Below are 12,669 nucleotides of genomic sequence, written 5' to 3' on the forward strand. Positions count from 1 at the left end.
TTTGATAGACCTTCATGACTGAAAGTAGAAGCATCCCCTTGTTAGGGTTTTAGTACAGACTTACATATACAGTTCACATATATGGGTGCCATGTTTCTCCTGGTTTTCATCATCCTGCTATCTGTCCTCATGGGCCCCAAACAGATTTGCACCTCGAGCAGCATCTTTGTCTTGGCACTCTATTGTCTCTGTAGTCCATGCCATGTGTTTCCATTTGTCAGGCTGTAGTCCTCCATTAAGTCCCCACCCAAGTATCACATGAGCTTTGTCCCTCTGTTTCCAGAACACAGTACATCCCAAACATCAGTAACCAAAGTATTTTAATGTGAACATAGTCTACACCACAGCTCAGGACAGTTCACTGACCAGAGAGGAGAGAAGACACACATTGCACAAGGTTATGGGTACATAGAGTATATATGACCGCAAAGGCAAAGATGAAAGACGAAGATAAGCACCAAGTAGCTTAAGCAGCAAATGCAAAGAGAACATAATCAACAACAAGGACAGAGATAGAGGAGAAGAGAGACTAGAGAGTTAATGGGTAGGATGGGTCACCCTGTTCCATCAGATTGTGCTGGTGCAGGCCTGCGGGCACCAGTACAGCCTGACTTTTGGATGTGGAGGTCTGTGCGCTGCAGATAGTCAGAGAGAGGTGATGATGTGCATGGTGTGTAAATAGATGGGCCTGGGGGCTATTTATAAATCCATCTGGAGTGGCCCTTAGCAGGGGTTAGCACAGACCCAACTGACACACACACACACACACACACAGACACACACACACACACACACACACACACACACTGCACATTAGCAGCTTGCTACTGACAGGGATTCACTCCAAACTGAAACTATAAAATAATGCGCCGCTTAAAAAAGTAAAATGCATTGCAGTTTTGCATTTCCTGATGGGGCCACATCCAGGGAAAACTTTATGTCAGTAGAAGTCACGGAACAGAGTAAAGTTTGCACATTGCTTGCCTCCTTTCTTCCTAAGGAAAGGCTGGCAAATGAAGATAAAATTCAAGAATCATATTACCTTCTGGGTACTTCTGTGAGTGAAGACTTTTTTGTAACCTGCAGTGCAAGTAAGCCTAACTGTATTTTATGTCATTTTAATCTTACATTGTGTAGTTTCCGAGTTTCAGTAGTGGCAAAAGTGAATTGTGGCCAAAAACAACACCATGTCATTGCAGGTGTCACTCTGCATGCTGTCTTCAACCAGTGACTGTTTGGCATGACAGATGTAGGACAACAGTATTTTATGGAGGTCAGCATGTGTAGGTTTCACGTGAAGTTTTTTTGACTGTCAACACATTTATCAATCATGTATCTAAGCACAGTAAAACATACCTTGTAGGTAATGTTGTTTTTAAAATTTAAATTTGTAGGAAGTGGGTGTAAATGTCAGGTCTGCCTGAGGTGTACATCATGCAAACTTGGAAAAGGATCATGCTGGTATCACTATCAGGTTGTATTGTTCAGTCCAATTTTAGACAGTCTCCTGTTCTGCAGCACCTGTTGCTTCACTGCATCGAAGATGTCATTGCTTTCCACAGGTATTTTTTTTTAAGATTTCTTAAATCAGTTTCTTAAGGTGACAGTTTTTAAGTACTCTTAAGATATTGTAAGAAGTTATATTCACTTTACTTTATTTAAGTTCATTTAATTGTGCTCTATTCTGGCCTGTTTTAATCTGGAAACACGAATGAAATATTTTCGTCAGAGCAGATTAGAGGGGGTGAAGGGAAAGCAGGCTCTGGGTCAACAGGAGCAGTAAAGTATAGTCAAGTGTTTTAATTCCTTCAAATATCCATATTCAGAATAACTGTGTAATGTTGCATGCGTAGGAGAGAGTGAAGACAAAGACCAAGTCTTTATTTAGACAATTCAAATGTTGTTTAATTATAATACAATTTATATTTTCAATCATCAAACATTTCAGGCTACATCAAGTCTTAGTTATTTAAACACCATTAAAACACATACACTCAGACACGGAAATTTATACATCAATGGAAGTCGCCATTTTACTATAATCGTTGTATACAAAATATTTACATGTGCAGTAAAGTCTATATTTTATACACAAAAATCTGTTGCATCTCATAATTTATCATCTCAAACATTCATTATAATTCTACCTAAAAATATGCATATGAACAAAGACAAAGTTTATCTCTCCCCTCTTCCCTCCCGTACCAGCTCTTCTTCAACACCTCCTGCCTCTCTTATTTTTCTGGCCTCCTTCTCGGCTTCCTCTGCTTTCCTCCGCTCCTCTTTCTCCGTCTCCATCAGCCATGCTCCTCCCAGGTAACTCAAGATCTCCTCGGGGCTTCCACGCAGTTTGGGCTGAGGGTTGAGCAGCTCCCGAAAAAGAGTCATCACCAGTGAGCTGAGGCCCTGAAACTGTGATGGAGGAGGGTTGTCTCTTTGGTTTTCCTCCATGATTGTGTAGCTGTCTGTTTTCTCCCCACTGCTCCATTTGTCCTCCCTGATCTTTTCCTTTTCAGCCTCCCGGTCAAACCACTGCTTGTATCTTCGGTAGCCACGGTCATCATGAGTGCTTTCCTCCCAGGGGAAACAACCTGTTAAAAGGCAGTAGGTGAGTACACCAAGAGCCCAGCTGTCAATGCAGGGCTCCACTGTTATCCAAATGTCCTCCATCTCCTCCTGAGTCCCCTCACTCTCCCTGCTCTTCCATTCCTTCTCACCCTCCTTGGCAGGCTCCACCTCAGGGGTGCAAAAGGGAGACTCGTACCAGACTGCACGTACTGTGCTGCCGATGGCCCGGGCGAGCCCAAAGTCACCCAGTTTAACCCAGCGGCAGGAACTGTCACACAAAAAGATGTTCTCAGGTTTGATGTCACGGTGGACGAAGCCCAGGGAGTGCAGGTGTGTAACAGCTCCACTCAGCTGGGCCATCACCCTTTGGGTGCACTCTTCATTTATTCCAACCTGAAACAGAGTGATCATGAACATCTCAGCACCAATATATATATATATATATATATATATATATATATATATATATATATATATATATATATATATATATATATATATATATATATATATATGTGTGTGTGTGTGTGTGTGTGTGTGTGTGTATATATATATATATATATATATATATATATATATATATATAATATTAGATATATTATATATATTCAAACTAAGTGAAAAATGATCATAGATGCAATTAGTGGCTTCTCACTATTTTGCTCTCAGCAGAAGGATGTAGTTCAATCTGCAAGCAGCAGTGAGTGGCCTAAGAAGGGTTCATGCTGGCCTTTCAGGTCCTTGGGCTGACTTTTTTGCTTTGCACATCATGTCTAGTTATGGTACTAAAATTAACATCACTAGATAGTTCCAACACACCACAAATTTAGCAAAAGCATGTAATGGCAGATACTGGATAGACTAAGGCCCATGTGCACTGTCACTTGAGTTCTTTTTTGAGCAGTGGTAGGCTCCACATAATGTCCATCACAATGGGTGATACTCAGTGCACTGGGTTTTGATGTACATTATTCAGCATTTGTGGTGCTTTGGAAGACTTATTTCCTAACTTTTACAAAAAAAAAAAAAAAAGAGGATTGGACAACCACAGCATTTCGTGCTAATCCCACCCACTTCTGCAACTCAATATCACACTCGCTCAAAGGACTGGCTCACACTGCAGGTTCCTTCAGTGCGTACTGAATTGAGAAAGTCCAGTTTTTCTTACTGTGCACCTGAAACCTGGAACACTCTCCAAAACCATCTGAAACTTACCACGCTTTTATCATTAAGACAATTTAAAATACCTCCAGCCGCTCCTGTTTTTAAGTAGATGTCTTTGTTTTTAGTTAATCTTTTTATCACTTTTACTTTTTGGTACTTCTAATATGGCATTGTATGTTTCAAATATTTTGTGTTTTAAATCCATAATCCATCTTATTTTACCTCCAGCTGCTCCTATTTTTAAATGGAGTTCTCTGTTTTTAATTCGTCTTTGTCACTTTTACTTTTCGATATGCCCATTGGATGTTTCAAATGTCTTGTTCTGTCTCGGCTTTATTGTAAATGAGGTTGCGTCCTCAATATATCTCAGAGTTTTAACAAAGGTTATGATGACGATGACTTCTATCATATATAGTTGATGATAGCCATGTTTTTGGGCTGATCCTGCCCTTTTTTGGCATAATTCCCCAGTCCTACAGTGCTGTATACCAAATATGGCATTGCTATGTCACTTACTGTTTTATAAATCAACAATAAAAATATATTATGAGGACTTTTCTGGTCCAAGGCACTTTTTAGTAGTGCACATTGAGCTGGAAAAATGTGTTTAATTTTAAGTTATTCAGATTCACAATTAAAAAATTGTGCTTTTGGAAGTTAATTACAGTACCACCCTCTGGGTTCACATCTCTTCAGATGCATTTGCACAATATAGTATTTTGAGCTACGACATTAGATGACAAATAGTAACAAACCAGCATAAAATCAATATGACTCTTCCATTTAGTGGTTTGAATCTTGATGAGTTTGAATAGAGCAGTACATAGTTGGCGCAATGACAGACAAATCTGCGTCAGTAAAATAGTTGATGACGCTTTTGGAAATCCCTGTTTTACTTCACTCTACAGTGTGAACAAGATGTCCTTGTTCCTATCAGAACTCTTTTATGTTACTGGCAGTGACACAAGCACAAAGAGAGGGCAAGTCTTTATCAGGAATATGTTGATTTTTTTTGCACAGAGAAAAGAACACTCCATTGGACACGTTCAACAATAGTGTGGAGAGTAATTCATATTATTTTGACATACAGACAACCAAACATTAATATTTGGATTATTGGTGCAAATTAAAGGTTTTTCTGTTGCTGAAACCACATGGATACAAACAGAGGTTAGTGTGGACACATTAAGCAGGACATTAAGGCCACATGTCATACCACACACCATCAAACTGACCTCTGACACTATTACACTGTAGAGGTCACCATATAGACCAGCTTGCTGGGCAAACACGTAGTAGGTGGGTGTAGAAAAGAAGATGCCAAGCGCCCGTGTCAGAGAAGGATGGGTGCAGTAGGAAAGAGAAAGGTTGTATTCACGCAGGAAAGAGGTGAGGGAGGTGGACTGTCGAGGGAAGAATTTCAGAGCCATTGGGGTCCCTAAGGGGAATCAAGCAAGATGAGAGTCCTGAAATATTCAATCAGCTCTTTCTGAGATTTTGTCAACCTGTCATAACTGAGGGAATGTGAGTGCTTTCCATCATTGACACTGTGAACAAATATAACTCTCCCTTTGGGGTGGCTCTATTACACAGCTACATCTCAGCTGCAACTCTATCCTAAAGAATGTACTAAAGCACTTCATTACAGCAACAGAAGCGCGAAAGGTTAAGTGAATAGTGTCAAAAGACAGCACTGCCTCCACTTTACTGCACCACTGATGCACTACAATATGACTTACAACATGTGGGAAGAAGTATGGTTTCTCCATCAGTGTGAAACCTGAGCTGGAGAAAAATGTGCTGCAGTGCAGATAAACTGTTTCACAAATTTAGACTGGGCTTTCGAAGGAACCCAGGAGTTTAAAGCTATCAGCAAAGTTATGTAATAAAGTGCGTGACGCAAATTTCACACTTTCATACCAAGATGATCAGAGTTATGAAAGAACATGAATAAAACTAAAAAAATCATGTTGATAACTGAAATAAAACAAAATAAAAACTGCAACTGCAAAAGCAACACAATTTAAAACAGAATGGGTAAAATCAGCTTTGTTTTCCCTAATTGTTAATGCTTCATTGAGTACACTATAAAATGGTTTTGCACAATATGAGACATGTAAAAACTCACATTTTTAGCTTGTCATACTTTAAGTAATGTATTATTTCACAGTGTCTTTTTCCAGCTCAAGGCTTTCTTTATAATCTCTCAAAAAGTTATTACTTAACTTAAAACTAGTCATTCTTCAAAACCATAATAAAATCAAAACCACACACAATAACGTATAATAAGTCCAAATCTAACAGTTGTGATCAGCTCATGACCCTCAACCTTGAGTTGCACTGACCTCTCTTCCTGTGTGCAGCCAGCATGACCTTTCCATAGGAGCCCTCTCCCAGGAGCTTCACCACCTGGAAGTGCTCAGATACCTTCAGGCTTGGCAGGGACTGTGCCGACAGATAACATAGCTCATCGAGCTCCTGAGCTGCTGTAGTCTGTAGGACAAACACACGCAAAGCATGGACAGTCATTGCATGATATCTCCAGCTGATGATTGGATCCCAATCTAGACCAGCAAGTGTTGATGGTGATGACAGATAACTTCACAGAATGAACTCTGGTTCTTATAACTGCAAGTGGATGTGTTACCTGAACCTGCTATATTACATCTTGCAACCCTTAATCTCATATGTCTAAATAGTTGTTTTTTCTAACACCATTCTTATGACTTCAACAGATCTGAAAGATCATAAAGAAATATGAATTTATGCACTCTTTGGTAATGTTACATATTCTGACTGTCTGATAACATCTTTGTCCTATAGAATGGACAAGCATTCAACATTAGCATGACGCTGAATCATTGCAATCAACATTTGGTGCTGTCATTCACTTTGTATCGTCATTCTTATAATGACTTCCTTTGAAGTAAATCCTCCATACATACCTCAGAAATTAGGCAGGGTGTGAACAGAGTCTCCACAGATAGATCAACACAAAAGATAAAGTAAGAGGATATCATATTTTTACTCCTGACCTTCTACACATACAGTTGCGTAACAGAGCTTAGTAGGCAACCGGTCTTAATTTTTATTGAATTCCTCTGTTACACAACTCATTTAAGCATAGTTGGTTTGGTTTAGTGTGACACTGTCAACCACTGTTTTCCATCTCTGATCATTAATTCCATATTTCTCATGACTCTGAATGTTCTTTCTGAATATAGTTAAAGAAAGCTTGCGATTCTGCATAAATCTCTAATATTAACAGATCTAATGGTGTCAGGTGAGACAAGAATGATTTTTTTAGGTTAAATTATCAGATTTTTTCCCTGAAAATGATGAGTAAATTTGGTTGACCTAAATAACAAGTTGCTGCTTGACAAACAAACAAATCTGATGTGATGCCAAAAATAAGACTGTGGGTTTCAACTGGACAGGAGGTTCTGTGCTTGGCACAGATCAGATCAAATAGATCAAGACAGCTCTATTTTAAACACAGCTGATGATGGACTGTTTGAAGAACCAAGATGTATTGATTTACGATAGATTGACTGTTCAGCAGCTGCACCAATACACTCCAGCTTCTCTTTCCAAAAGACATTTCTCAAAAGGCTGAGAAATCTTACTGACTTACCAAGCACTTGATACATGAAAAGTAAGATATGATGGTGGAAAAATTAAATATATTTTTGTGCATATTTACACAGCTGCCAAAAAAAAAAAAAAAAAAGTAGCTGCTCAAAATTTCCAGACCAATACCCCAATCTCAACCTGTCACAGGAAGTTGGACAATCACAAACCATCAAACAAAGTCACACTGCTTACATTTGAGCTAAGGAGGCAGAAAGCAGCCAACACTTATGTCATAAATCTGTGAAAAGCATGACAAGATTCATGGAAGCTGTAACTGAAAATAAGGTTATTCCCCAAAATATTTATCACTGAACTCTTCCTAAATCAAAGCATTTTTATTCTGTTGTTCCAAAATGAAAACAATTTTTCTAATCATTTTTCAGCGTTGGAAAGCACTGAAGAACTGCTATTTTGACTAGTTATCATGCACTACAAATAATTCTAAACGTTATTACCATTCAGAATTTAGGGGAAGTGTTTTACATTGCTTATGTAATTATAAGCAATTAAATCAGACAGTGTTTTTGTGCAATTGTTGAAGATTTTTGGAGGTTTTCATTGTAGTATTTACTTGTGCAAAAATGAAATTCAAATGGAATACAGATGATTTTATTTATAAATAAGAAATCATTTTGTTCCCAGTGCTGGTGATAAAATGATGTTTATCAACACTGCAGATCATGAGTTCTCTTAGTGGTTAGTAGCTCTCATTAGTAACATTATGAAACATTTGTTGCAGTAGAAGCATCCTCATATTACCATGTCCTCTTTACTTGAGGTGATTATTAATTAAACCCTTCTCAGTTAATGGCCTTTGGCCGAGAAGAAAGTGTTTTAAAAGTTTCTGTAACAGCCTGTTGGAGCTAACGTCATTAACAAATTTGAAGCATCATCTTTCCATCATCTCTGACAGCTCAACTTTACAACATGAAAATCCTCTGAACGACATGGTCTATCAAACCTTTGCAGTCTCAGAGTACTTTTGTAATAAAATGCTTCCAGCTGCATTTGTACCATACCTGCATGTCATCTCATCATATAAATAAAACTGTTTTCAAATGTCTTAATTTGCTGTGAAAGGTGTTGATGTTGTAAAAGGCAGACAATTACAGTGATTTTGTGAGCATCTTTAAACCTACAGGAAAAGCTGTGTTGCTGGGTTTGCATTGATAGGAATAAAGTGCAATACTTACTGCCATTTTCTGTTCGGTTCGTTGATCTCTGTTCAGTTTGTCTCAGCCTTTTTTTGCATCTATAGAAATAAATATCCTGCAAGCTACTGTTGTAGCTGCTCCTCTGTACTGGACAGTTAATGTATGTCCTCTGCTAAACTTTTAATTCAACTGGAAGTGCAGATGATATTTGTCTCTTTGCTCTGTGGTTCCATGCAGTAGCACAGCAGCTTTATAGCGGAGGCTCACAGATGTTTACAGGAGACCTGGGTATTGACTATGTGCTTCTCCCCATGAGACGTAGCCCACACTGAACTCTCTCCCTCTCTTTTCCTGCCCTTATGCCAACTCTCTCTCTCTGTCTCTCGTCTGTTATGCTGGCAAGTACGCGTGAACCAGATACAAGGTATTTCAAACCTCTCCCTCCCACTCCCACTGTGCTCCTCTCTCTTCCACTAGAGTAGTGTTAATATCCCAACGTTTCCAACCTGTCAATCAGCCAGAGCATATTAACCCATCGCTCTCCTGCCTCCCCTCTCCTCAGCTGTCACTCACTTTCTGTACTATCCCCAAATAAATCCCCCTCCCTTCTCTTCTCTTCTCTTCTCTTCTCTTCTCTTCTCTTCTCTTCTCTTCTCTTCTCTTCTCTTCTCTTCTCTTCTCTTCTCTTCTCTTCTCTTCTCTTCTCTTCTCTTCTTCTCTTCTCTTCTCTTCTCTTCTCTTTTCTTCTCTTCTCTTCTCTTTCTCACCCTCTCAGTGAGTCTGAGTCAGTGAATTCCCCTCACAGTGTAGGATTCCTCTTTTAATCAACAGGTATGTAACAGTGATCAGAACAGTCCAACAAGCTGTACCCATGATCCCTGAATTTTACTGGGATTACTGGGTACAGTTAAGCATACCACTTGTGGAGCCTTTTATTGTCCAGTATCATTGTTCTTTTTTTCTTCACTGTCCTTCATTCCTGTCTATTTATGCAAGAGGCAGCATAATATTTAAATCATTTATACAGTAAGTACTGCATTAGTACCACCTGTACACATAATTCATTATCATCACACATAAAAACAAATAAAAAGCACAACTTAGACACTTTTTAAATGGTTTAAATACACAAAAATCCATCCATAGTCCATAGGTGGACAACAATATCCAACAATAATTGGCATATTTAGTTAAAAAATTTGCTTGTATCTCCAATGACAAAACCCTCTAGAGTTTAACACACATATAAATATTAATTTGCACCAGAAACATTTTAGCCGCATCAAACTATCCTGCATTCTCGTCATCTGCCTTTATCCCTTTCCAAGTTCATATTATGGTCTATCATCACACACTGACACGACTAACAGCTGAAACATTGCCTTACAAACAAATTTTTTTCCCCTGTACTTTGCTGTCCACATGTCAGCTTAGTTCTCTACTTAGCGCCAGCTGCAGGTCTGTCCTCCTTTCCAGCTCCCACGTCCTTAACACCCTCCTCCCCTTTCTGTCTACTCAGATAGATTTCCACTGGTACTACATGCTATAGAGCTATTATTGACCCTGGCTGGATCTTTGTGTGTTATATAACACAAACACTGGCTGCCATCACAACGGCCAAACCCACTCAGGTTACGCCCCTGCTGTGCAGTCGCCTGTCCATGACCAACATGTAACTCCATGTTTGTACTTTCACCATAGGGTCATTTGGCCCCTGCTGTGACAACCTCATCCGCCCCATCACCAAAACACAGTCTCATCATTTTCACTGAGTGGACACCAGCAGGCATAGTGACACTTCATTCACAAAAACAAACATATGCAAAGTGTAGACACTATGTATGCACAACAGCACTGAAACAATGTACCAGTACATGCATGTGGAATTATTGAGTCTATGTTTAAAGTCATGTGAAAGAGCAGACATTGATGATGGATATGACAAGTTACATAATGTAGATATTTGATTACACTTCTGTATTTTTGGCGTGGTTTTTTGCTTACGCTTGGACATTTAGCTATCATCAGGACCAGATTTTAGCCATGCAATTTTGGAATGTTTGATAATCCAGAAAAAAGGGCAGAAGTTGGACTTTTTCTGACATTGTGAGATAGAGCATTTGGTTGAATGACAGAAGGTATGCACTCTCATTATGTCTACATGTCTCCTATGAAGTCCAAGTAATGAGCAAGAAGAAAATATAGATTCTCTGTGACATAACAGTGATCATCACCTGTTAAAATAGCTTTTATGCCTGTCATAATCACTGTCATTTTTGGTTTATCTTCATGAGATTAGAGTTTCCAAACGGTTGCCACAGAGCTGCTGTACACTTTGCATGCTACAGTGTTGTCTTCAGCCCTCCTCTCCACAGGGAGATGACAAAGATAAAAGGATAAAGGGATGCAGGATAAAAGGAGAACTCATAACACACATGCATGTCAGCTGCTACAGTGTGGTTCTGATCTGTGGGGCTTACCATGTGTTACAGTATTTAAGGTTACATGGACATGAAAAAAGAAGTTGATTTAATATGACTTCCTGCCAGAGTTAGTTCAATGGTGCCTCTTTGTGGACACAATGTGCTACAACAACCAATACTGATGTCACAGGCATATCAAACGTTTAGCAATTTGGATTGTATATCAATATCACATTGAATTAAATAATAACAGTAAAAATAATACATTTTATCCCCTTGTAGACTATTGTTGCAAATTCCCCTCAATATTCCACTGTTCTTGTAAAATAATGCTGCTCAACACTCTTTATGAGTGTACATGTAGTACCTGGTTAACTATGATCCCTGTTTCAGGAAAGATTTTATTAGTTTCATGACACTCAACTGATTTTTGGATTATTTTTGTTTTGTTTGAACTGTTGACTGGAGCAACTGATCAATAGCAGTATTAACAAAATAATCTACATTCCCAAAACTGGAAAATCTGTTAAACCCTCAAAGACCTAAACAGTCACCAGCAACCAAAAGCATTTACTGATCTAAAATATTGAACCACTAAGCCCATCAATACACCTAAACAATTCAGGTAAAATGCAGTTTCTTTGCTTTTCATCATTGTCAGATATGACCCATTTGGACGTTCAGAGGCTCCTTAGTGAATATGGAAGCACCATCATCTTTTGCAACATTGACTCACTAATAAAAACCCAAATGACAGAGGCTGTAGATGCTAAATTAACAATATATTTAGCTGAGAAAGTCATCTTTGTCTAGTTTTCTCTGTTTTCATATAATGCCATTTGTAATACCATTTTTACTCTGAAATTTTATCATTATCTACATGATCAGTAAATTAAATACAGGAAAATACCTGGTTTTCATTGAAACTGCAAAATACAAAGGATGATATTGTACTAAATGATGTTAAATTACTTAGGAAATGTTCAATGTAGAGAAAAAAAAAATCATTTTGAAGTCGCCACAAAAATAGTTAGGTCTTTAAGTGTTAATTACTGTTATGCCAAATGTCACTAATTTGCATCATAGTTATTGAATGTATATCATATGTATATGTATATCCAAATGAACAATCTCCACTTAATTTAGCGTGTTCTTGACAGTCACAACACAAATAATTTATTTTTATATATAGTTGTCCCTTCAGATTTTGTAACCCACATCTGAAATGTCTCTGAGGGCTGTGAGAGTAAATGCATGGCAGATTACATATTTAAAATTAAAGGACAATCACAGCAGGCAAATTGCTCAGTTCCAGATTTTAAAAAGGCAAATCTTCAAATATTATTTGGTAAGAGGATTTTTTGTGAACTTCAAAAAAATGTATTCTATAAATATTCTGCTCTCTCTACAGGTATAATAATGAGGCCATCTTTTTTATTTATTCATTGTTAAAATTAACAGTAATTTAAAGTCCACAATTTTAAAGATGTGATTTATTTCTCTACCTGGCTGTAAAAAAAAAAGTTTAAGAATAATAACATCATAAAATACAATTTGTCCCCTTTTTAGAATTACTTTTATACATTCACATACGTGGTATGATTTTATAAGCGACTGTCTAAAATTTCTTTTATTTAGGGTTTAAATTTGTTTTGTTAAAATTGTCAATTACTTATTCATGTGTCTACCACTACCATCCCAGGAAAACAAAGCTACAGGGGGTGCGG

The 12,669-nt window shown here is 38.1% G+C and overlaps 1 protein-coding gene across 1 annotated transcript; it reads right to left on the bottom strand.

Moving 5' to 3' along the window:
* Positions 1-1,965: 1,965 nt before the first annotated feature.
* Positions 1,966-9,086, bottom strand: sbk3 (SH3 domain binding kinase family, member 3). Its single transcript, XM_030157918.1, has 4 exons — positions 8,559-9,086; positions 6,078-6,225; positions 4,968-5,170; positions 1,966-2,961 (listed from the first exon to the last, which is right to left on the bottom strand). The coding sequence occupies exons 1-4, from the start codon at positions 8,562-8,564 to the stop codon at positions 2,179-2,181; spliced, it is 1,140 nt and encodes a 379-aa protein (XP_030013778.1). The 5' UTR covers positions 8,565-9,086; the 3' UTR covers positions 1,966-2,178.
* Positions 9,087-12,669: the final 3,583 nt, after the last annotated feature.

Source organism: Sphaeramia orbicularis, chromosome 16, assembly GCF_902148855.1.
Source record: "Sphaeramia orbicularis chromosome 16, fSphaOr1.1, whole genome shotgun sequence".
NCBI lineage: Eukaryota > Metazoa > Chordata > Actinopteri > Kurtiformes > Apogonidae > Sphaeramia > Sphaeramia orbicularis.

Coding starts and splice junctions, on each gene's coding strand:
- sbk3 (XM_030157918.1), bottom strand. Junction 5,171..6,077: donor GGCTGCACACAGGAAGAGAG/GTCAGTGCAACT, acceptor GATTCCCCTTAG/GGACCCCAATGGCTCTGAAA. Junction 2,962..4,967: donor ACAGTGTAATAGTGTCAGAG/GTCAGTTTGATG, acceptor ACTCTGTTTCAG/GTTGGAATAAATGAAGAGTG.